Source organism: Vigna unguiculata, chromosome 10, assembly GCF_037176805.1.
Source record: "Vigna unguiculata cultivar grain cowpea cultivar isolate G323 ecotype 2 chromosome 10, ASM3717680v1, whole genome shotgun sequence".
NCBI classification, from domain to species: Eukaryota; Viridiplantae; Streptophyta; class Magnoliopsida; order Fabales; family Fabaceae; genus Vigna; species Vigna unguiculata.
Window position 1 is genome coordinate 32,261,163 of NC_140801.1, and position 25,703 is coordinate 32,286,865.

Below are 25,703 nucleotides of genomic sequence, written 5' to 3' on the forward strand. Positions count from 1 at the left end.
AGAAAAAAAACCATAGTCTCCCTTACCTTAGGAAGAAAGAAGGAGCTAATGAATTGTGTTACGAATGAATGATGAATAAAGTGTGTGGTGAGTACCTCACCCATAAAATAATAAAAATGGCAAAAAGGAAGAAAAACATGATGAAAGAGTTTTGAAAACTAAATGTAGAAAAATGAAAAGTAATTTTTTTTTTCAAAACGAGCAACAAAGAGAAAAAAAATAGAGTTGTTTTCAAATTTTTTTCCTTTATTCTTTCTGTATTTATTTCAAAAACCCAGAAGTCCTAAACAATTTTCCTACCTTTGCCTTAAGCTCAATACCGATGGTAGATCTTAGTAATGGTGAAAGGGTCCTTGCCCCCCCAAAGATTTTCACATTCTAAGTTTTTAATTAATCAGTTAATATCTTTAATTGGATAAATTCAAATAATTATTATATTTACATGTTAAATTACTCTATTATAACTAATAATTGGAACTTAATTTGTAAGTTTTAATGATTTAAATTATAATAATATTGTATAATACATTTATACCAAAATATAATATAGAAAATTTAATTTTTTTTATTATTTGTAATTTTTAGAAATTAAAAATTAAAAGATAAATAAAAATTGGCTAGCGGGCTAAGGGCGGGCTGACCCATCTTTGACCTCCTAGTTTGATTGGTTAGGTGGGTCGAGCCAAAATAGGCTGAGGGGTTGAAGACACCAACCCATCCGTCCTTTTATTAGTGGGCTAACGAGCCATGCCATCTTTGACACCCCATTGCTAATATCATATTCAAGAGAAAACTAGTTTAAAAGTCCAACTTACTATTTTATTGTGGATGCTCTTAACCATTTAAATTTGAAGAATTCATCAACATATTTAAATTATGTCAAAATTTGACAAGAATAGAAAGGACATTTTACTTAAGCTTAAATGTTTTTTTGTTCTGTAATGATTTATCAAAATAGGATTTCAAAATGAAATAGGAGATAATTTCATTAACACAATATGATTTTTTTTACATTATAAAGAAAATAGGTACAAATTTTTGTTTTGATTTAATTATTGATGGATTCAAATAATTTGAAAGAACAAGAATAATCTATCCATTAGATATATGTATTTTTTATAATATAATTATATTAAAATACATATTCATTTTTATTGTATTAGTAACAATGATAAAATATATAAATTTTGAGTGTATTATTTTGTCTCTCCAAAAATTTGTGGTTAGGATCCTCCAATGCTCATTACAACTTGTGAAAAGTCCTCATGATCTTTGATTTCATGTTTTTTAAAATATGTGAAAATTAGACTCTTGTTAAAGATCACAAGGTGTTCACTTACATGGGTATTTTGAGTGAAAACACAAGCCAAAATAATGGAGCGACCTCTAAAAACAAATGACCTCTGATGACGAGCGACCTTTGGCGACGGATGACCTCAACCTGCTTGGGACACGAGGGTTGCTTCACTCAGAAGCAGTGATTGAAGTTGAGGGGTGTTCACAATGATGAAATGTTCTTTGAAGCCCTTTATATTTTTAATCAATTTCATGCTACCACTTACCTATAGATTATTCCGTTCGTAATAGCAATTGTGCTTTACTGATGACTTTACCTATCAATCCTTACACATACTCATTTAACGATGCCATTACCAGCGGATTCATCCATATGTAATGTACATGATATGAGTCATCAAAATATCAGTCGGTAACACAAATTTATCGATGAAACATTATCTGTTGGGAAATATTTGTCGGTAAATAGTGCATTTTTTGTAGTGGTAGGTGTAGTGTAATCAATAACAAAAGGATCAATTTTAATGACATCAAATGTAGTAAAGAAATGTGAGCTAGTTGGAATAGAAAAGAATGAAATATGTTTGGAAACATAACATGACGTGAGGCATATAATTTTTGACTAACTGGATCTTAGCAACGATACCCCTTTTGACCAAGACCATATCCCAAAAAGACATACAAAGCAGACTTAACTGATAACTTAGTACACTCAACATGTGGCTTGATGAAAGAAGCTTCACGGAGAAACGTCAGACCCATGTTTTGTTCGGTGAAAGATCACTGTGAAGCTTTCAAATCCTCGATCCATTGGTGGTAAATCGAAAACTCGCAATAGAAGACTCAAACCACCATGTTCCTTTAACGGAACCTCAAAATCTCATAGTCGAGACAACCTTAGGTTGGGAACTCTCAGTGAAGAAGATAAACTTCGAAAGGAGCAAAGCATAAACATTGTTTACTCTCATACATCAAAGTTAACCATTACATGTGGTTGCTTGCCCTCTATATATAAGACAAAAGAGTCAAGGAAACTAATTGGCAAAGTTGTCGTGTACAAATGAAAGGAAAACATGAACAATGACCCTAGCTAAGCAAATGGTGAAACGAGTGTAGAGGGGAAAGAAAACCCTAGCAGTTGTGACTCTAAAGAAGAAAGTGCTTGGACCCCTTTGAATGTTCATTGGGCTGATACACACTAATGATTCTATTAAGAGAAGCCTCCACACTATTGGGCCACAACAAATGGATGGCCCAAAATGTCATGCACGTTGGATGAAGAAAGTTGGACTTTGAGATGTGCTGACTTTGGTGCAAAAAGGAGACGCATGATGTTGATGTAATTAGGATGATGTTGGAGGCCCAAAATAGAGCTCTGAATCCAAGGTGGAATTGGTTGATGTTGGTGTTGTCTCATTGATGACATAATTGACTGTTAATAAAGGTCAATCTTGGCAAGGGATTGGGCTAGTGACTAACATGAGATTTGGGCCTTTGTTCCATGCAACCACAAGCATTATCCCTCCTTGGTTCTTTGGCCAAACATATTACAAAGAATATTGAAAATTATAAAGAAAGCTTGGGCCTAAAATACAAGCCCAATAAAGTGCTAATTACACCCAACAAAATACTAAACCTATACAATTCTACAATTACTGATTTATTTAAAAACAAACAAATAAAAATTAGCCTCATCCTTGGTCCACGATGTAAACTTTTGGGAGGCAAGTCATCATTCCCTCCCCTTGAAAAGGATCTGTCCTTAGATAAAGGGGTAAAAGTCCACATCTTGAGATGTTGATGTCCACCTGGGTTGAAAATGAATATGCAATCATCATAACAAAATGCACCCCATAAGCTTATTAATTTTAATCATAAGAAAGATATTTGTCAAACTTAACGAAGGCCTCTAGATTGAATTTCTTTAAAACTCTCAAGACCCATTACTATTTCATAAACATGATTTGGCCCATTATGGAATAACTGTAACCAATTAGGTAACAATAATCTAGAGTGTAGTTTTGTGAAATCTGATGAGAAATTTGAATTATGTAAACTTGAAAAACTTTTAGAAATTGAAGAAGGTATGAAGAATGGAGAAGAATTTAAAGAGTACTTTACTCCCTTTAAGAGCTTAACTTCCATGAGTAGAGAAGGAATGGGAAATAATGGTTCCTTAAGTTTCATGCCTCTCTCTTCCTTAATTTTTCTTTCACTCTCCTTTATTTCTCTCTTTTCTCTTTCCTTTCTTTCAACCCTTTCTTCTTCAAGATTTAATAACTCTTGTTCTTCAAGTTTTCTTCTCTCTGTCTTTTCTTATTCTCTTATTTCTTTCTCAATTTCTCTTTTTTCTCTTGCTCTTTTCTCTTATCTTCTTTCCTCTTTCTTCTATATTCCTCCTTTTCAACTAATTCTTCCATTTTCCTTTCAAAGGCTTTAAATATTTCACACTCTTCTTCTTTCCACCTTTGTTTTTCTCAAACCTTTTCAATTCTTTTTTCCTCCTTTGTTTTTCTCTAAGCTTTCCAAGCTTTTCTTCTTCCCTCCTTTGTTTTTCTCTTTTGTTTTCCTATCTCATTGCTCTTATATCTTAAATACATCTTTTCTTCCTCAAGAGCCACTCTAGTTTCTCCTTAAACTCATATACCTAACGAGAGAAATCACTTTTATTGTGGATGAATGATTTTCCTATGCTAATGAATTCTCTTATCGCCATGTCCAAAACTCACAACCAAAGATCCACAGCCACCACAATCTTCTCCTTCATCGTAAGAGCAATTCGTGAATCGTTCCACCACCATGGAACCTCCATGTTCTTCATACACAAAAATGTGAACACCACACACATAAATGCAAGCAAAAATCAACCATCTACAACAAATCACAAACCATAAATCGCGTCTCCTCCCCTAAATCACGAAACCACCTTCGTTGCAACAACAAGTTTCTTCACGTTGCCGCCACCTACACGTCTCGCCACCGTCAATGACAAATCTCCATCCACGCACAACACCATGCTGCCACGCACCTGCAACACAACAAAATCACGCCCACTTCGCGAGCCCCAAATCGCACTTCGCCAAGTCAGAACACAAATGAGCCAAACATCGAGTAGTCGCGAGTGGTCGGAGCGCAACAGTGGCAACGAAGGTGGGTGGTTGAGAGAGAGAACGTGAATGCAAGGAAGAAGAAGAAAAATGTGATTTGCGATTTTTGAACCTTAACGAATCTTTTAGCCTTGGTTCAATTTTTAACCGAGATAAAATAGTGATTTTTGGGCCTCGATTGAATTTTAACCGAGGTAAAATAGTAATTTTTGGCCTCGATTCAATTATAACCGAGACCAAATGTCACTCTCCTAGTTAATTTTTTGCATCAGGTTAGGGAAATCGAAGCCTAAAAGGCTTTATGGCAGCGGGTCTACTATAACCGAGGCAAAAAAGTAGATTCTGCTTTGGTTATTGAGGGAACTGAGGCAGAAAAGTTGGTAGGAATTGCAAAAATGCCTCCACACCATTATATGCTTCAGTTTCCTGATAATTGAGGCCTAAACGCGAGTTAAATAGTCATAACTGCATTATAGTCTTAGGCTATGTATGATAAATACACCTATATCATCACCAAATAAGGGAATTTCACTGTTAAATTCTTGATACAACTCATTCTCACTATGCTTATCTAAATACAAACTATGAGGATATCTAAACATCTTTCAAAACAAATTTACTAGAAATACTTATATCCAACAATTTTCACAAGACTTTAAGAATTTCTAAAGAGAAAATGAGGTGAAAGTGATATAGAGATGCTCCCAAGAAAGGTAGGTGAGTCTCTTGGACAAGCTTAGAAACCAAGCCTTTCAATTCTTGGACCCTTGAGACACAAGTCAGGGATAATTTAGGTGATAATGATGTGACATGATTACTGGCACTTGAGTCAATGATCCATTTGTTAAAAGATATATGGTGATGATGTACCTTGAGATTGCAAGGCTATGTTAGCATGCGGCTGGGAAGCAAGTCTAATTTCCTTTGCTAATAATTCGTTAACAACATAATCAATAAAAAGCATAGGGTTATGATGCAAAGTTGAACCACATAAACTTTCAAAATTACTACGTCAGGCCATAAGAAATTGAACTAAACATTGTGATTCCACTACACCATTTTTCACTTTAAGCAATTGGTAAAAAGTGTTGGCTAAAGTTAAAAAAGTGTGGCCTAAACTTTAGGCAACACTTAGGCAACAATTTTGTAGGTGTGGAGGATATGGTTGTGGGCTTAGGTTATAGGCAACAATTTTTGTACTAAAGGCCACACAATTTACAAAACTGTTGCCTTATAGTGTTAGAATAGGCCACACATTTTAAATGTTGACTATTCTTTTTAGACAACACATTTTGAATGTTGTTTGTTGTTTATAGGCAACACATTTTAAATGTTGCTTATTGTTTTTAGACAACACATTTAAAATGTTGCTTCATGTTTAGACAACATGTTTTTAAATGTTGTCATATGTAAATATCATACCTCTTATCTATCCTTTAGAGAACACTTTTCTAATGTGGCTTGTTGTGTATAGACAATACATTTTAAATGTTGCTTATTGTTTTTAGACAACAAAGTGAAATTATAATTATTCATTTAAGCAATTCTTATATTATTTTGTGTTAATGATTTATGTAACATAATAATAATTTTACAAAATATGTAATATACGTAATAACGGATAAGAGTTCATAAGCATTAAAACTAAGAGTTAAAAGTAACATATGTGTAGTCCAATGTATGCTAAAACTAAAAGTGTTGTAAGTATTAAAACTAAAAGAGTTAAAAGATAACAAAAGAATTATAACATTTGCTATGTAAAATCTAGAGGTTCTTCAATCAATCATTCTTCCATTTGCTCTGCGGTATTTTCTTGAGGTTCTTGATCAACCTAAAACAAATAAACAAAAGTTGATCAAGCTTTTTAAAATATGATCTAATATGTAAATGAAATAAGATAAACACAAAGTACCCAAATTATAACATTGAATGCAAATTGTTAGCATGCTGTTATACCTGGTCAAAACAAGGAACATGAGTGGAAGTAGATGAACGTGGAGCAATGGCACTATTTTCTTTCCCAAAAGCTAATGACATCATATGTTATATATCATCCTCATTCAAATCAGGGTTTTGTTGCTTAAGTATGAGTGTCATCATTGTTTCTAAACCTTCAATCCTTTTTGTCATCCCATCTATTTTCATATCATATCCTTTTTTAATTGCAGCAATTTCTTGATTTCTTTTAAATAATGATGGGGTCACAGTCCTTCCATAACAACGGACCCGACCATGCTTTTCTTTTCCAAACATTGATTCAAAAGTTTTTTCCACATTTTCAGTTGATGAGTTTTGCATAAATCCTTCAAGCTTAGACTGAAACATATGTATATGTATATACATCAAAGTTCATGATTAAAAAAATGAACTACTCAAACATATATCATAAATTAAAATAAACTTACAATAGTATCCAATGTTTCTTTGTCCACTACTTTTCCTTTCCTACAAGGATGACCTTGGCGAGTTTTTATAAACATTTCAACTCTACTGACTTCTTCTCCATCCTTTTTCCCAACACTCTATATGAATTGAAAATTAAGCCTTCAACTAATGAGAATCTCATTGTAACAAGTAATATAACAAAGTTCTCAAAGTCTCATTATAAATGACAATGCATGCTTTCTCATACTTAATATAACAAATTAAGTGGTAATAGAGTTTTTTGGTTTCAATCTTTGGAGTTGACATAGGATTTTATGTGCTTTACCTCACTTTTATAATACTTCTCTTGGATTATCCTTTACCGACCAAGTTACCTAACACATAATTTCTGTTAACATTTAAGAACAATCATGTGTGCTCGCAACAAACTAAATTTCACGTAAAGACTTCTATCATTTTTTCCATTGGTGATTCCAAAACCATTTTTCCTATTCAAGTATAAAACTATAATCATGGTTTGTGTTGTTGTGTTGTAATTAATAAATCATCCTAAGATCAAACAGAAGAGGAGGACTGTGTTAGTCAATTGAGATGATGACAATTGATGACCTTATTTTTGAAGATTTGGAATTTGCCAAAGTTGAATGACATGGTGTGATTCATAAAATGCACTATGCATTGGAGTATCTCTCGCCAATTAATGAAGCCCTTAATAGAATAAAACTTCAGATATTTATGATCAAGAATATTAACATAGCATACCCAGGGTAGTCACTAATTGTCCATAGAAGAGCTGCATGCATTTGAAATGTCTCATTTTTTGAAGCATCATAGGTTTGTACTCCCAACTCCCATAACTCTTTCAGCTCCTGGATCAGAGGTTGAAGGTACACATCAATATCATTTCCTATTGATTGTGGTCCAGGAATCAACAACGATAACATTGTATATTCAGGTTTCATGGACAACCAAGGCGGAAGGTTGTACACAACCATCATGACAGGCCATGTGCTATGAGATATGCTCATGGTTCTAAATGGATTAAAGCCATCACTAGCCAGACCAAGTCTTACATTACGCGAGTCAACAGAAAAATTTTCATGAAGGCCATCAAAGCTCTTCCAAGCTTCACCATCAGCAGGATGTCTCATTTTTCCATCCTTTACTCGTTCTTCTTCATGCCACCTCATTAACTCAGCAGTCTTCGAACACATAAACAGTCTTTGAAGTCTAGGAATCAATGGAAAGTGCCGCAATACTTTGGCAAGAACTTTATGCTGATATTTTGGGCCCTCAACCTCAGAATTGGCTTCAGGAAATTCTTTCCATCGTGAAGATTTACAGATACTACAAACATCTAAATTCTCATTGTCTTTCCAAAATAACATGCAATCTTTTGGACATGCATGAATCTTTTTATAATAAAGACCTAAATCAGTAATCATGCTCTTCGTTTTGTTGAAAGATTCAGGAATATTCAAGTTAGGCATGGCCTCTTTTAGTAGTTGTAAGAGGTCAGTGAATGAAGAATTGCTCCAACCATGAAGACACTTTAATAAATATAGCCGAATGATAAAAGATAAAGTGGAGAAGCTTTCACATCCAAGGTAGAGTTCTTGATTTGCATCATTAATCAATTGGTAGAACTTTTTAGCTTCATCGTGAGGACCCTCTTTGCCTTCTTTTTCTTCTACCACATTTCTAAATGTATCATAAAATAAGGCATTAATATCATCGTGTGAGTCTTCATTATCTATCATGTCTTCATCTTTACTAGTGGGCGAAGGTATTTCTTCTCCATGATGGACCCAAAGATCATACCCTTCAAGAAATCATGTGATAATTAGATGTTCGTAGATCACATGTCGTCTAGCCCAAATACAATTTTTACATTTAGCACATGGGCATAAAATCTCATGTCCTTGAGGTCTTCCTCTTGTGTAAGCAAAATCAAGAAATGATTCAACACCCTTTATATACTCATTACTAATCCTTGGAAATTTCGTCCACTCCTTATCCATCACCTTTAATGTAATACATAAGAAATTATAGTTTCATTAAGCAATTAATAATTGAAAATAGTATTACACGAATTAAAATTATAGTTTTATTAAGTGGCAAATAATCTATAAAATAAAGTTAAACAATGGTTCACTTATGACTTAAAACAAAATTAAGCAAAAACGTTTCTAGCCCATAAACATTCACTAAAACTGCAAAAAAAAAAAAAACTAAATTGGAAAAGCATAAACTAAAACAAAGTTTTGGTTCCTTTTCTTATCCAAGAGATAATAAGACTCAAGGAAATATATTTATACACGTAATTTTTTTTAAAGAAAAAAGTTTTATTAGTAAGATTCAATTTAATCACTTCTAAGGTGCGACTTTTCTTGATATATATATATATATATATATATATATATATATATATATATATATATATATATATATATATATATATATATATATATAAGAACAATTTAATTGACAGTCTTTAATCAACAAAGACAAGTTAAGCTATGTTATGTATGCATTCAAATATTGGAGGAATGAGAACATCACCTGTAGCTAAAGAAGAATTATCTTGGATACAATTTAAGGAACTTTACTGTGAAATGGAGACAAGCCAAACATAATGCAACATCTTGAATACAAGCTGCAATTGAGATAAAGAATCATAAAGAATCATAATGCTTTTTGCCAAAAGAAACTGTCACCACTTTGACAAATCTTGAAGTTGTTCAATCAAAACCTACCATGGTTGAGGAACTTAACATCTCATTAGAACAGACATTGAGAAAGAAAAGCAAGAATAAATATTTATAATATATATATATATATATATATATATATATATATATATATATATATATATATGTTCATAAGGATTTTTTGTTTTTAGCATTTTTACTTTATTTTTTATATTAAGTTAGTTAGATTAGACTGAATCTGTAATTCATTTTGCATGTAATAGTGAAAATTTAGGTTCATTTTATAGGTAAGAGGTACAATTTATAGTAGATTAAATTCATGTTGCATATGTAAGAATCAATTGTTTAGTTATATTGAATTCTTGTTATCATCATCAAATTCTTAAGTCTCTTATCGGCATAAATTTCATCATTTATTGCACATTTTTATTTAAATAAAATAATAATAGAAACATATAGTAAAAAACTTACCATAGGATAGGACGAAGGATGGTGGGATGAAAATGGTGCTGTGTGTAAAAAATAAAAAGAGAAATCATTAAAGAAAAACAATTTACAGATATCATTTCTACATATAATAAAAAAAGTAATTAATACAAAAATAAGAATACATTATTTTATTCATTTTGAGCACTTTTAATCTTTTGAATAACATACCTCTTTAAGTAAAGTTTATCTCAATAAACCTCGCATTTGTTATACATTTTTATTTAAGTAACAATAATAGAAACATAGAAAAATCTAACAACCCAAATTAGTAGATAATATGTTACTAGTTACATTATTCATACATATTAACACACATTTTATTTATAATATATACCAAAATCTTCACACAAGATTCCCTTGGTACAATCAAGCTAGTCTTACATTATATTAAGTTACCCATATTAATTTATGAAAGTTACTATCTGTTATATATACATGCAAATAGAGTCTTTCAAACAAAGTGTTTGTCAAAACGTATACATATATATAGAGAAAGAGATAGGAAGAGTGAGAGAGAGATAAGCATGAATTTGTAATGGGTTCCCACTGTTTAGATAACAACATTGACACTTCAAAATTGGCCATGTCCATCTAACTGTTTTCATCCAAACAAATGTATTACTATAATCTTTTATATATATAGATATGATAGATTTTCTACAGTTCTCCACTGTTAAGATATAAACACTGACATTCAAAATAAATGATCCATCACCATCATTTCCACCAAAAATAAAGGACAAAACATCCATCGCATTAATGGACATGTTTTCTATGGCTCCAATGAAATCAGTGATTAAGCTGTTTTCTATATAGTTATACTTGGTTGAGTGGAGAAGATGCTGCAATATTTTTTCAGTTTTGATATCTTACATTACTTCTGATAACTTCCACATTTAAAAAGGACAAACTGATGATTTCTTATTCCCCATTGAAAGATATTATTGATAAAATTAACATTTTTGTTGAAAATTTTGGCTTCCTTTTTTATATTTGTGTGAATCGGTAGCTCAAAGAAAGGAGTTTTAAATGAAGTTTCAGGAGAGTCATCATGTACCCTGAAGTCAAATCCTTGTGAAAAAGTTAGCCAGTACAAGATGGTGCAGAACAATGAAAAGAAGGATCAAAGTTGAAAAAATGTTTGTTTCTTTGAGCAAAAGATAACAGCTAGAGTGCGGTTTCGTGATAAATATTTTAGCCCTGTCATTATCAAACAACTTACTGTCTGCATTCAATAATTTTGTCTATTCACCATCAAGTCAAGTGGTTATTTGGTCACATATTTGTGAAGACAAAACATAATTGGAGATCTCGCTGATACCTTAAATTTCTTTTACTATTGCCATTCATCATTATTTACCCAAATTCATTGACTATACATAAGCCCCACCACTATCATTCTCCAGTTCCATTTCAGTTTTTCTCATTTCCTTCTCAACTACTTTCTTAAAGCTTCTTAAACTATTACAGCAATACATGGTGCTCTAAAATAATATCCTACTAATAATTTCCTATTCACAAAAACCATCAGTGAACACTGCTGACATTTAAAATCCTCTTAACTCGTACATATTCGCTAAACATGAAAACTTTGATAACATATAAGGGTAAAATCACACACAAAAAAGGAAAAAAAAAATTAGGGGATGAAGTTAAAGATATGATTTACAATCTACACTTGAATGGAAACGAAATTAAAAATGTCAAAACCCTAGAAATTTGGTAAACACGTACCTATAGCCGGAAAAACTCAGGGAATCATCAGACCAGCGAGTGTTAGTCTGAAATCAGTGACGAACAGATCTGAATCACAACAAAAATTGAAGGATCTTAACTTTCGCAGAGGAAACAGAGGTTTTAAGAAATTCAGAGAAAGGTTGAACATACCGGAGGGAAAAGGGAGTAGCAACAAAGAACGCGGTGTTGATAAAGGGAGCGAAGACGCGGTGCAAAATGTGAAGACGCTGAAACATCAGAAGAAGATGCTGAAACATCAGAAGAAGATGCGCGCGGTGTTGATAAAAGGAGTCACAAAATGTGAAGAAATGTACTGTGAGAAGAGAACGAGATTGAAAAATTTTAATATTGTCCTAAACATAAAATTTCTATACATTATTATTAACGCGAAAAAAAAAAACATGTTTACGTTTTACATAATTTTAAAGTAGTAAAATATTTACATTATTACATTAGTAAAAACTTAAAGTAAAAATCAAATATCATTTTCCATGAGAAAAAAATTATGATATATTTACTGTATTGGACTATTTAGCAAAGATAAATATTATGTGTAAAAAGATTTAAGATTTTTTTTGTAAGGTTATTTGTAAATTTAAGGCCACATTTTTTTTATCACATATCTTAAAGACAACATTTTAAAAAGTATGGTATAAATAGTCAATATTTTATGAAATTTGGTCTTTGGTAATTTTTAAACCACATCTATAAAAAGGTGTGGTCTTTGTTAATTTTTAAACCACCTCAATAAAATTGTTGTCTTTAATATATTTAAGCAACACTTTTTTATGTGTTGGCAAGTTCATTGTTGCCTAAGGCAAAAAATGGTGTAGTGTTCCCTACAAGAAATTGAAGACTTTTAGAAATCCAATCCCATAAGGTTATCATGACAGAATAAAAGTCTTGATTGCTCATGTCATTTTGCTTCAATGCACAAATATTTGTCTTAAGTTGATAGTGTTTGGCAAAATTAGACTATGTATACAATTGAGATATGTGATTCAATAGAGCTTCAATTGCCAATTGAGCTTCAATAGAGTGTATGAAGGAATTATTGACCCAAGTGATAATTTAGAGTTATCAACTTCCCATGCCTCTAAAGCAGTAGCATAATCACCAACTTTGGTGTCAATCGGTTTTGTTTTAACACCTAAAGTATAACACCACACAAACTTTCCACAAAGAAAATTACCATCTAATTGTACACTAATAGACTGAAGAGAATCATCTTTATTGTAAGACTCGAGAAAATTAAATACTTAATTAAATAATTATTTAATAAATGCGGGTAATAGAAGCCTTTAAGGCATTTAATGCAGAGAGCTATGACGTGGAAAAGTACTAGCTCAAATGGTTGAAATTACTTTGATTGTGTGAAAGGACTTATATTTGAATGTGAGATGTGATAATGGAATCCTAAAAAATTTAGGAATTATCACAATTGTGAATTGGTTGAATTGGTTGTGCACTTGAATTACTAATTGATGAGTTATGGGTTCAAACCTTGCTAAGAACAAATTTACTCTCTTTTTGCGAATTTTTTCCTTAGCGTGGATATGGAAGGGTTTAGGAACCCTAGCAGCCAAGAGAGGTAGCTTAGAAGGCAGAAAAACATTCCAATTATGAGGGTTGAATAACAATTAAACTATTTTTTTTATTTAAAATTCGTTTTAGTGTTAATTACACTTAATTAAGGTAGTGAGTGAGAGAGAGAAGGCAATTGGAGGGGGAAAGGGAGTGCTACTGTTCGTGTGAAGGCTAGGCAAGGGTTTCAGAGGAGTGGTACTTAGTGAAGGAAAGGTGAGGCTGAAATCAACACTATCAAAGCGAAACCAAAGGCTATAAGGGTTTTGGTTGAAGGATACACACATCAAATTCGTGTTTTAGCAAGGAACCCAGGTTAGGGGAGCTACTTTTGCACATTTTCAATCCTATACGATATACTGTTTAATTGGATAAACCCTATTGCATGAACCCCGTTCCAAATTGTGTTGTTTTCGCGTTTTCTGGGTTTCTGCCCAGAAACCGCCTGGCGGGCATGCATGTGCTGCCAAGCGGTTCATCAATTTGTGCATGGTTTTGGTTTCTGTTGGCTTAAACCACCTGGTAGGGATGAATATCCGCCAAGCGGCGCGACAGTGCTCGCGGTTTTTGGCTTGTTTTGATGTTGTTTTAGTGTAAAAGTAATGTGATTCCTGGAATCAATACGCGTATACCCTATTGGATGTCCTGTTGATATAAAACTGACTCGAATTTTGGGTATGGCAGAGTTTTAGACCACTTGTGCATGATAAACTATGATCATATGGGCAAGGGTGAAGGGAAACGAGAATTTGATTGATTCAGGAGCGGAAAAGATCAAGAAACATCTTATGAATTGAATTAAGCACAGGAAGTTAGTCTCTTATATTATGAATTATCGCATTTTGGTGTGTTTAGCATTAGGAATGGATACTGGTTATGGGCTGACATACTCGCAGGTATGGAGAAGCATAGGTTTAGGCTGATTCTAGTGTACCGCTTGGCATCGCTAGGCTTGCTGCCAGGCGATGGCAAGGCACAGGTGCTGTTTTATGAGTTTAGGTAATGGAAAATGAAGAAAGGGATCTAGGTGAGTGAGTGGTACTAGAAAATTATTGATGAAACTGTGAGGAACAATATAATTATGGTGTTGAATTGTGTGAATTGGAATAAGTGTGAATGTATGAGCATAATATGGCGTGGTTAAAGGAAAGTAAAATTCAAGATAGGGAGAATAATGATTCAAATTCAGAGATTCAGGTTTGGAATGTGTAGTGTTATTTGATGGTGTATAATTGGGACATGAGATAGTGTGTCGTCATGAGATAAGGTATGAGATATGAATTGTGTAGCATGGATGGAACGCTAAAGGAGTAGAAAGTGTATTACTGTTGTAATGCGATCTAGGTTGATAATGTGCTATAAGGTATTGTGTAATGGCCTTATTCTGAGTTAGGTTGGATCATTGGGTAATGATTGAAGAACTTGGTAAATCTTAGATTTTTGTTGTGAAATTGAGAATGGAAAAATTATAGGTAATGGTTTCACTTGTAGGGTGCCAAGGGTTCAAGAAATCAGATTGGGATGATGGAGAGTGTTTTATTACCTTGGAGGGGTTATGAGAGTGAGAGACAACCTGATTGAGGTGTGAAAAACAGCAACTGGTGCATTGCTGATACAGCGCCTGGCGGTTGGAACGTGTGCGCCAGGCGAGAAGAGCTCCAGGGAGGGTTCTACAACAATGGGCGCCTGGCGGTGGAGTGGGAACCGCCAGGCAGAAGCGAAGCAGTGGACTTGCTGTTCGTGGACCTGGCGCCTGGCGGTGTGGCTTGAACCGCTAGGCGGTTAGCACTGATTGCGCCTGGTGGCACTTAGGGCTGCGCCCGACGATGGTGCTGCAGATTATGACTTGTGTGCACGTTGCTTTTAAGCGATAATGCTATACTTGGAGCGGGAGATGTTGTGCCATGAGCGGGTAGGTTCATGGATGGTGGTTAACATGTGATGATATGAGCGGGGAGGTTTATATCCAGTTACTCTCGCGTGGGGATACGAGCGAGGTAGGTTTGTATGTTCCATGCTCATGCTTGAGAGATGCCACGTGCGGGGAGGTACGGGGCTGGTGGATCACATGTGTTGGACTACGGGCGGGCAAGTCTGTAGAGCAGGACTACGAGCGGGGAGGTTCGTAGAGGCAGGACCACGAGCGGGCAGGTTCATGTGAGCATCATATTCCCGAGTCCAAGGCTAACCATTTGTGTGATTTGAAGGCTATAAAGCCTTGGGGTTAAGGTCTTAGCCAAGAACTAAGTAGATTGAATAAGATGGGTGTATAACTTATGTTGCATATTATATATATGTTATTTTTATTTTCTCAGCTCACCCTTTTTGTTTGTGTATGACGATGATCGTGTGATTTGTTACACGGGAGCAGATGTTGATACAGGTGATGCTGAGGACGCTCAGGCGACGGAGTGAGGGCTAGCTGTGATTAAGCTAGGAGTTTATTTATGTTATCATTTATGTTTGGATTTTTGGGAATTGTAAAGTTTTAAATACTACGATTTTAATAATTGTGGCGCGATGTTTAATTATTTTAAATTTTCCCGTTGGGAATAATAATATCGTGACGTTTTATTTTTCTTTTCTTTCTTTATTTATTTAAATTAGTAATATTCCTTAGGGATGTTACATTTACAAGTTGCCATAACAAATCGAATGCAAAACATAAATGTGAACCACACAATGGAAGCAACGATCAAAACATAAGACAGACCCAATATTAGAGGATTGCAAATACCTTAAAAGTGTGATATCGGGTGAAACCTAAAAAATTTCGAAAGAGGCTTAGGACTTAGGGCTTAGGGTTTATGGCCTAGGGCTTGCGAATTAGGAAAAAGGAACCTATTGCAAGAATCCCTTCTCAATCATAAAATTTGCGAAAATAAGGATTTAGGGTTTAAGAAAAAGAAACTATTACAAGAATCCTTTATCAATCCTTGATTGTTTGGGGCTCTGATACGATGTAGAAAACAACAAACAAATACATGAAGAAGGGGATTGTATATTATTAAGTGTGTATAAAATGTTATAAGATGAGTGTTATATATAAACCATAAATAAATGAACATAAAACATAAGCCTATGCTAACAAAAACCAACCCAGTAGGGAGCGAATTGCCATGGATAACATATTATTATTATTATTATTATTATTATTATTATTATTATTATTATTATTATTGCATTGGAAAATAAGATTATAAAACATATTTTGTGCTCTTATAAATGCAAACATACGCTATTTATCTTCTGAACACGGTTGAAATTTATTGGAAATTACAAAGGAGAATCGTAGTCTGAAACAAATAATTTTTGTGACTTATAATGAGCGAATATAAAAGAGAGTCCACGGAAGATGAAATCTACCTTTTCTGTCTCGTTTCACTACTCTTTCTAAGAGAGGTTTTGAGTTTTTTTATCAAAGAGGGTCTTCTGGGGGAGTCCGCCCTTGAAATCGAACCTTCAAGCTATTAAGAATCATAGTCATCCAAAACAAGAAAACTACAAAAGTGATTAATTGTTGGAGTGCCCATGAACCAATGCTCTCCTTCACTTGCGTTTTCTTCATTTCAGGTTCCAGTTTTTTATTGTCAATGGTTTCGGAACCAAAGTCTCTCCATCTGGGTTGTCCGCTACGGCCTTTAGATGCCAGTTTTTCATCAACAATAGTTTTGGAACCAAAGTCTCTTCGTCTGGGTTGTCCGCTACGGCCTTTAGATGCCAATTTTTCATCAACAATAGTTTGGAAACCAAAGTCTCTCCGTCTGGGTTGTCCGCTACGGTCTTTAGATGCCAGTTTTTCATCAACAATAGTTTCGGAACCAAAGTCCCCCTGTCTGGGTTGTGCGCTACGAAGTTTAGTTACCAATTTTTCATCAACAATAGTTTGGAAACCAAAGTCTGTCTCGCTGGGAGGTCTGCGAGGGATATTAGGGACGATTGGGATACCCTTGCTAGTCCTCTTTCTTCCATCGTTGGCCATGGGAATTCCTCGCTTAGATTTTATCTGACATTTACCAGTTTTATATATACAGCAATCTTATACTAGGTTTGACAACTAATCTATCATTTGAAACTTTCAAATTGGCAATGTGAAAGGTAGCTATTAAGTATTCTCCATTAGCCCACCTACCCCGTTGAATTCAACCTTCATTAATAAACAACTGAACCATATGCAGGGATTTAAAACCAAATATCTGTTTCATTTACGCCACTATTATTTTAACTTCTCCATGGTCATGATTCATGAATATCAATTTGTTCAGCAGATTAGGTTTCTCAAAATATTTAATATATTACTCTTCCTTACAACACAATGATAATTCACTCATGATGTATGACTCTTGGATGACCAAAATATATTGACCAGGCTTCAATTAGACTGATGGTAGAGATATACTCCATTTTCTAATAAACACCTATCTAATACTATATATATATATATATATATATATATATATATATATATATATATATATATATATATATATATATATATATATATATAATATTTTTACTTCAATATATAAACTAATTTTTAGAAAAATCAAGAACAAAATTAAAATGCTATCTTCTTTTACTAGATTTCATTCTTACGAGTGCATTATTTAGACCACTTATCTTTACCTTTCAGGAATTTAATTGTCTTAAAATTTATTGTTTTAATTACAATTGTTGGGATACAAAGAGCTTTGAATGAAATTATATGCTAAAATCATCTTTTTACCTCTAACAAGAAGAAAGTTCTAGATAGGCAGTATGTACTAGACACTCTAGTTGGGAGAGTTTAATAAGAAAGCCTAGTATGTTGAAATCCAATAGATAACTTGTTAAATTATTTATAAATTGAGTTTTTGATGACATTATATAATTGAAAAGATGTTTTTTAGTGTTCTAATGTGTGATTTGTGTTGCTAAAGCGAAACGAAGTTCCTAAATCATAATTTACAGGGATTAATCGTCTAACGATAATGATCCTATGTAATCATGACTAAATTGGAAAATTTACTCTGACCGAGTTAAGATTGCAGGCTTTTATTAAAAGAGTAAGGTGTTGAGAAATGATAAACATAATGTATAATACCTTCCAAGAAAACAACCTATGAGTGTTTGCTAAAAATCTATATTGAGAGACAATACTTGTAAAGTAGTATGTAACCAATAATTTATTATTTTATAAATTGATATCTAAATCCATCACTATATAATAATTAAGAATTTTTTGTTACTAAAATTAGTAGTTAATGAAAAATTTTCTTGTACTAAAATTTTAGTGGTATTCTTTAGGTTGAAGTTTATAACATATAAGGCAATTATTTATTACTAAGTGACTGTAACTTTTATATTTAACTGAAACGCTACACAGGAATAGTGCAACAGCGCAGTTCTGGGGTTCTTAACACCACCCCTAGAAAACTAGGCACACCACGATGTCAACAGAAAACAGGATAACAAGTCTACAAAAATGTATATAAATCCAAGGACAAACAAGTACATGGGCCATAGCTCTAAAGAAAAGCCCACAAAGAAACTAAAGTCCAGTCCACGCGGACTATGTGGCGAAACCATCACCTCCCTATTGTCCACGGGTGTTCCTCGCATCTGCTCACACCAACAAGTTGATGATCATCGCAAAAGAGAGTACCACACAGCAGAACACACAACAATAAAAGTAGGGTAAGCTAGAGCACAAAAGAATTCATCCATACAACCAAATATATATTCACCATACCATGTACACATATCAATCAAGCATGTTATGACTTCTCAGACAATATAGTAAGACACGAGTCGACTCATCCGAATACATATAACCTGGTCGGATTCAGTGAATGCTTGCACTTGTGGTGGATACCTCTGCTCACCCCCGAGCTATGTGTTACAAGTGTTACAATGAATCAATTTCCCTCCCCACAAGGTTAGCCCTTAATGAATTTCAGGCCTCCTGCTACTCTCACCACAAGAGTTAGTTCGCTCTAGGTGAGACTAACTGACTCCTTAGATTGTCAGGATGCAACCTTACCTTGAATCCTTACCTAGTTATACAGATGGGGGGCACCACCATGGACACCCACTAACAGGGGCCATAGAATAACGTCCCAACCACTGAAGCGCGACCCTGAAAGTCTCAACTAGAGACTCAAAGGAATTACGCACTAACACAGACCAAACATAATCACACAGCCAAATAACATTCACCATGCATGTATACGTTCATCATACCAACCTTTAAAGCCAACGCCTTTCATGTTCCAGGTCTAACTCATTTCAACTCATCATAAACCATCCATGCATAAAGGATTTCCAACTCATCTCATTATCATGACTCTTTAATACCAACCATTTAATTAGAGTCTCATACTAAACTCATATCAACCCATTATTCACAACTCATGACTCACACCACTCATACATACTCATTTATCTCATACTTTCAATACAATACTTAAAACCAAGCAAGCATTATCCATACAAAGTCAAGAAAACAATCACATATCACACTGCCTCGCCCAACACCTCGCTCAGGCTAAAGGGTCTCGCTCAGGCGAGAGGCTCTCGCTCAGGCGAGCCCCCTTCGCCTAGGCGAGAGATCGAAAAAGGGGAACAGTAGCTCACACGGGAACTCGCTTAGGCGAGACCCCTCTCGCTTGGGGGAGATGGTCGCTCTCTCAGGAGCAACGTGGTTCGCCTGAGCGACCACTCGCGTGAAACATCTTGAGTGAGCCTCTGTTGATCTCGCGCAGGCGAGCCATGCTCGCTTGGGCGAGAAAACCAGTGCTCACCATTGTTCTCTCGTGCACAAACGCCCAACAGATTCACCAAGGTTCAATACAATCGTACACAAGTTTGCATCAACATACCAACATATTTAAAATGATAAAACAGTGGTACAAACATCATAACTCAAAGAAAGGGCGAACCCTAGAGGCTTCAACATTGAACCATGGAGCACAACAACTCGAGAGATAGACTGGGAACAGTAGAAAAAATGAGATTATTATTGAACCCTAAACGGAGGAATACAAAAAAGAGTAATAGGGAGTACAGGTAGGAGATTTGGAATCATTTACATGGAGCAGAAAGCAATACTAAGCTTTGAACGGACTGGTTTGAGACGAGAAAGCAAACCCTTGTAGAGCTCTAATGGTGTAATTGAGAGAGATGGCTTCAAATCTATGAATGAATGAGAGTGGAAACGTTAGGGCAACCTGGGATCAGCTTTATCCTATGGGCCAGCTCTTTGGCCCATCAGATTTGGGACAACCCTTTTTGTTAAAGGTTACAAAAAGAATAGGGCCTTACAATGCTGGTGGAACTAATTCTTTGTTTTGTCATGGTGTTAGTTTTATTGACATTAAATAACATTTTAATATTTACTTTATAACTTGCATTTTGTTTAACATATCTTTATAGTTGGCGCTAATTATATTATTTAAATTTTAATATTATGTACAAAAAGGACATTTGTTTATTGTTACTGAAATGATGAAATTATTGTAACACCCCAACAATGGAGAGAAGTTCTATTTACAAGTTGCATACGTCATAGATATCATTTTTGTGTGTAAAACCAACAATATTCTGCAAAGATTTTCAAAGATTGTTATCTTCTTGTACTTCTTATAATCTTTCACAAGTCGATAATTCCACAAATATCGTCCTCTCTGGTCTGAAACGAAGATTGTGTATGTAGAAGATACTCTGATGCTCAAGTCATCCAAGTGTGTGAGATGGCAATAAATGTTGTTATAGTGAATGTAATCAAAATACCTCGAGTATTGTGCTACTTATACCATCATTATGGTTTCTTACCTGGATGGGCCTTGATCCATATGATTAGTTACCTTAATTAACTTCTAAGCAATTGATGAGTTCATATTTATGCCCTCATTTAATTTTTAATTGAATTTTGTTCTTAAAAGATGATTTAATTAGCATATCTTATAATTTGGTTTATTGAGCATGAAATATAAAAACATGTTAAAAATAGTTTTTTAGTTGCATAAATGATCTTTGGATATTTTGAGTTGTGTCAGTGCAGCTGCAACTAAGTTGAGCTCATAGAGGTGTGGAAATAAATTGATTAAGTTTCATGACACCTTAAAGATAAATCCAAGAATAAAAAAATTATAAAAATCATTAAAATCCAAGTCAAGCATTGCATGAAGAAGGCAAAAAAAAGCTTGAAAGAGTGAAGAAGTTTGGGGAAAATATGTCCTTAGTAGTTTGGGGAACGAACAGTAAAAATTGAACCTTGCAGCTTTCTTTATCTTTTCCTAAAAGAAAGAGCTTTCATAATTCATAAATATTTATGATAAAAGTTAATTTGGGGAAAATATGTCCTTAGTAGATATTTTATTAGATATTTTTAGATAATTATCTTATTTAATTATATCATAAAATATCAAAAGATAATAACTATCAAATCTTTTTAAATATGGAAAGATCTTCTTAAATCTTTTTAGATCTCCACAACAAACAAATATATCTTAAAGAAATTGAATGATTTAGAAGTTAATTGGAGTAAATTATATAATAAACTTGTTTAATTATAATCGGAGGAAATTATACATTTAAGTAACTAACTTATTTAATTATATCAGAAATTATGAACCAGTTATATTTGTCAAATAATTTTAAAAATGACTATATCTCTTCAAATATTATTAGATATTCATAACCACTATAAAGATAAATGATACTTACAATTATTTTAAAGATATATGAGAGATTTCAATAAAAAAAACTAGATTCAAGCTCAATCAAATCCTATATAAAGAAACCAAGGGGAAGTAAAAAAACAAGTTCGGAAATTTGGAGTTTAGGAACCCTCTAGGTGGGGCTAATTTTGTTCTCTCTCTCCACTCTCGTCTTTTATTTTGATGTAATATTGATTCCATAGAGTGCTAGGCTTCTAGGGTTGGTTCCACTATAATTTCATTATGGATTTTGAGGTTAGAATGAAATAATTTCTTTAACCTTTTTATTATTTTTAAGGTTTCAAATTATCTATGTATTTTGTTTTTGAATCAAATAAAAAGTAATGATTTTACATGCTAGCTAATTAACAAAGTGTATAAATATATATGCATGTTAATCGTATAAGTTGAAGGGCTTTTAAATTTAGTTTATACTTTACTTTGATTTTATTTAGAAATTTTCATATGATTAGATGAGTTTTAACCAATAATTGAGACTTTACTTTGGTTAAAAATTATTCTAACTAAAATTAGTCAAGACTTTACTTTGATTAATTAAGTTTTTTACTAGGTGAAGAGATAAAAGAATAGACATATAGGCTTAGTAAAATTTGATTGAGACTATACTTTGATTAAAATTACTATGATAATATAAAAGTGTTCACTTTTAATTGAGACTGTAATTTGGTTAAAAGTGAGAATGCCAATAAATTAATTGAGACTTTACATTGATTAATTTGCAAATCTACAACAATAATTATATGAATGATAATCCTTAGATAACCAATGAAGAATTGAAAAACTAGTGAAATCAATCTATTTCCTTTATAATTGTTTTTATATCTTTTTATTTTTTTCCAATATTATTTTATTTGACTAACACCTTTTGTATAGTTTTTATCAGAACTAATTTGTCAAAAAATTAATTTTGTGTTCGTTGGAAGATGACTTAGGGTTGACTTTACCCTTTCTATTTTGTTAACTACTACCTTAGCAATACTGAAGTTACTATAGTTTAGTAATATTAATTTGATCGTGTCAATAACAGCATTATCAACAATCTACTAACAATGCTTTAGATATTTCCTCTAATTAATTACCTTTGACTATACTAGTGACTTGGCCGTCTAGATATCATCCTTGCCGATATGGTGTCCTCCAAGTCCGCCTACATGTTGGCCGAGTACATCTCGGCCTAGGTGTGAGGTGTTGTTGAACATATTTAGTACATCATCTATGTTACAAAATTGACAAGTGTACAAAATCGTACAAGTGATAAAGTAGATAACTCCAAATATCGTTTTCCTATACAGACTCACGTTGTTTAGAAAAAACTGTGATTATTTACTAATTAAGGCCAAGAACATTAAAATAATGAAATGTATTAATTTTTGTTTATGAAATAATTCAAAATTGAAGAAAGCAAATTAAATTTATGAAATTAAAATATATGGTAAAGGCTTCATTGGGGCTGGATTTCGTGCATCAAATGAATATGAAAAGACTAATAATATATTTATAATTTCTAACTCTAGCATTCACACCACTATGTAACAAGCCCTAATGTCTTAACGACAAATCTAAAATTTAATAAGAACTTAGACCTTTCCTTATTAAAAGTTCGCCTTAAGCCTTAAGTTTGGATGTTAAGAATGACCAATGATGTAATTTATGTCTAGATGCATAATAAATTAGTTGTCTATTATAGTCTAGGTTATAATACCGTCTAATGATTAGATATGCACAAATATACAATCAATAATTATCATGACGTTAGGATCAAGAATAAAACATAAAATTATGGAAAAGAAATATATCAAATAGCATAAATTGCAAAGAGTTATGACATATTACATCAACCTCGTGAATATGGGGAGTTAGCTACTCTTATACATTACGAACACTGGAAAAAGAACAATGTTAAATGCCTTCAGCCTCCATAATGCTCCTTTGCCTCCAAGGATTTTAAAAAGAATAGAGGAAATGCAAAATACCTTTTAACTGCCTCAAGCCTTCTTTTTATAGATTTTTCAGAACTAGACTCTGCCTAACATTTGTACTTGAATAAATTGTAATAGTTAATAATAGTTAATATATCTTTCAATCTTCTAGAATTTCCATATCTTTGATATATTCTTCAAATCTTATGAAATTTCAAATTATCTGCAAAATATAAACCTAATTATCTAAACAAATAATAATCAAAATACCAATAAAAGATAAAGTACTTATCTTTAATAAAATTATTTAATAAAGTCTTAATTATTTAAAAAGATAATAATAAAAATATCAATAATAGATAAAAAAAAACATGATAATGTCAATTATCAATCTCCTAGGCTTTACATGCTATATGTTAAATTATTAACGTTTCTATTGTGATGTTGGTATCGACAAGGCTAATATGTTCAAAGAAAATTTATATTTCTTTGGTCATAGTCATCCTATAGGTATAGTAGCTCACCAATCTTAAGAAGCATAACGACAAAGAGGCATAAGTAGATGACTGTCATGCGTGCAGTAATGGATGTGACAATGAGGAGATGAAAAGTTATAACCTTTGATCATTAGATTTGGGGAGATCTGACGATTGGAATCGAAGAGGTGGGAGACAAAGAGTCACCATAATTTTTCTATAAATAGTATACAAATTTGTCTTTCTAGCATTTTTTTTCTACTAGTGATATTTGTTTCAAGAGTCCTTAGTGTTTAAGTACCGAATAGTATCAAGTATGTCTTCGAGTAGTTCTAATATGTTTGTTATGGATAACCCACAGTCAAGTAGTAGTGAGTCTTTGGCCAATCTTCCCTAATAAAACTCCCCTGTGAATCAAAAAGGTTGTCATAGAGACAAGGGTAGGCACAAACAATGAAATAGTCGAGTCTAACTAGTCGAGGGAAGTAGGGTAGAGTGGGTACATCCTAAAGTAAAGATAACTTAAGACACGCGAAATTTAATTAATTAAATAATTAATTAATTAATAAATGCGGGTAGTGGAAGCCTTTATGGCATTTAATATTGACATGTATGACGTGGAAAAGTATTAGCTTAAATGGTTGAGAGTACTTGATTGTGTGAGGGGACTTGGGTTCAAGTTCTATGTATGCCATTTATGTGTTGGATCATGATGAGTGATAATATAATCATAGAATTATATAAATTATCACTTAACATGAATGGTTGAATGGTTATGCATTCAATTGATATTGGTGTGGTTATGGGTTCGAATGGAAAAACAACCACTAATGGACTTTGAATGGCAATTAAGTCAGCTTAATGTCAATTCTCGTTTTTCTCTTCATCGTTGCTTATTAAGGCACTTTTTAGTGCGAATTAAGGGTGAGAGAAAGAGTTTTGGTGCCTGCCATTGGAAAGCATTGTGAGGAGTGAAATTTCAGAAAGCAATTGTGGTTCTTGGGTGAACAGAAAAGCTGAATTGAGGTGTCACTAAGGACACCATTGGTGATCAAAAAGGGAAGCTCTATATTATCAAATTATAAGCAAGGAATCCAGGTTAGGAGAGCTACCAGTTCCTATTTTAATGATATTATATGCAATTGCATTATATATTGATGCATAAAAGTCTTCTTTTGAACCAATTTCTTTTATTGTTTAACCTCTTCATGTTTGTTGTATGCGATTTTAGAGAGAGTATGTGTATGCTTATAGTTTCCGTTGTATTCAGTACTCTCTG

General features: G+C 33.2%; 1 protein-coding gene across 3 annotated transcripts; it reads right to left on the reverse strand.

Annotated features, from left to right (window-relative positions):
* Positions 1–6,011: 6,011 nt before the first annotated feature.
* Positions 6,012–10,188, reverse strand: LOC146882400 (uncharacterized). 3 transcript variants are annotated; one of them, XR_014985320.1, is made up of 4 exons: positions 10,157–10,188; positions 9,971–10,008; positions 9,351–9,444; positions 6,012–6,234 (listed from the first exon to the last, which is right to left on the reverse strand). XR_014985320.1 is itself a non-coding variant. In XM_085667998.1 (3 exons), exon 3 carries the CDS (start codon positions 8,546–8,548, stop codon positions 7,514–7,516), a length of 1,035 nt encoding a protein of 344 aa, XP_085524124.1. In that variant the 5' UTR covers positions 8,549–8,812; positions 9,351–9,444; positions 9,971–10,147; the 3' UTR covers positions 7,499–7,513. The 3 variants fall into 3 exon arrangements, 1 of the variants encoding a protein (XP_085524124.1); XR_014985319.1 differs by lacking the exon at positions 10,157–10,188 and having other exon boundaries at positions 9,971–10,147; XM_085667998.1 differs by lacking the exons at positions 6,012–6,234; positions 10,157–10,188 and adding an exon at positions 7,499–8,812 and having other exon boundaries at positions 9,971–10,147.
* Between the last annotated feature and the right edge of the window lie 15,515 nt (positions 10,189–25,703).

Bases quoted from the DNA above. Each gene is read 5' to 3' on its own strand.
- LOC146882400 (XM_085667998.1), bottom strand. From the start codon at position 8,548: ATGATAGATAATGAAGACTCACACGATGATATTAATGCCTTATTTTAT.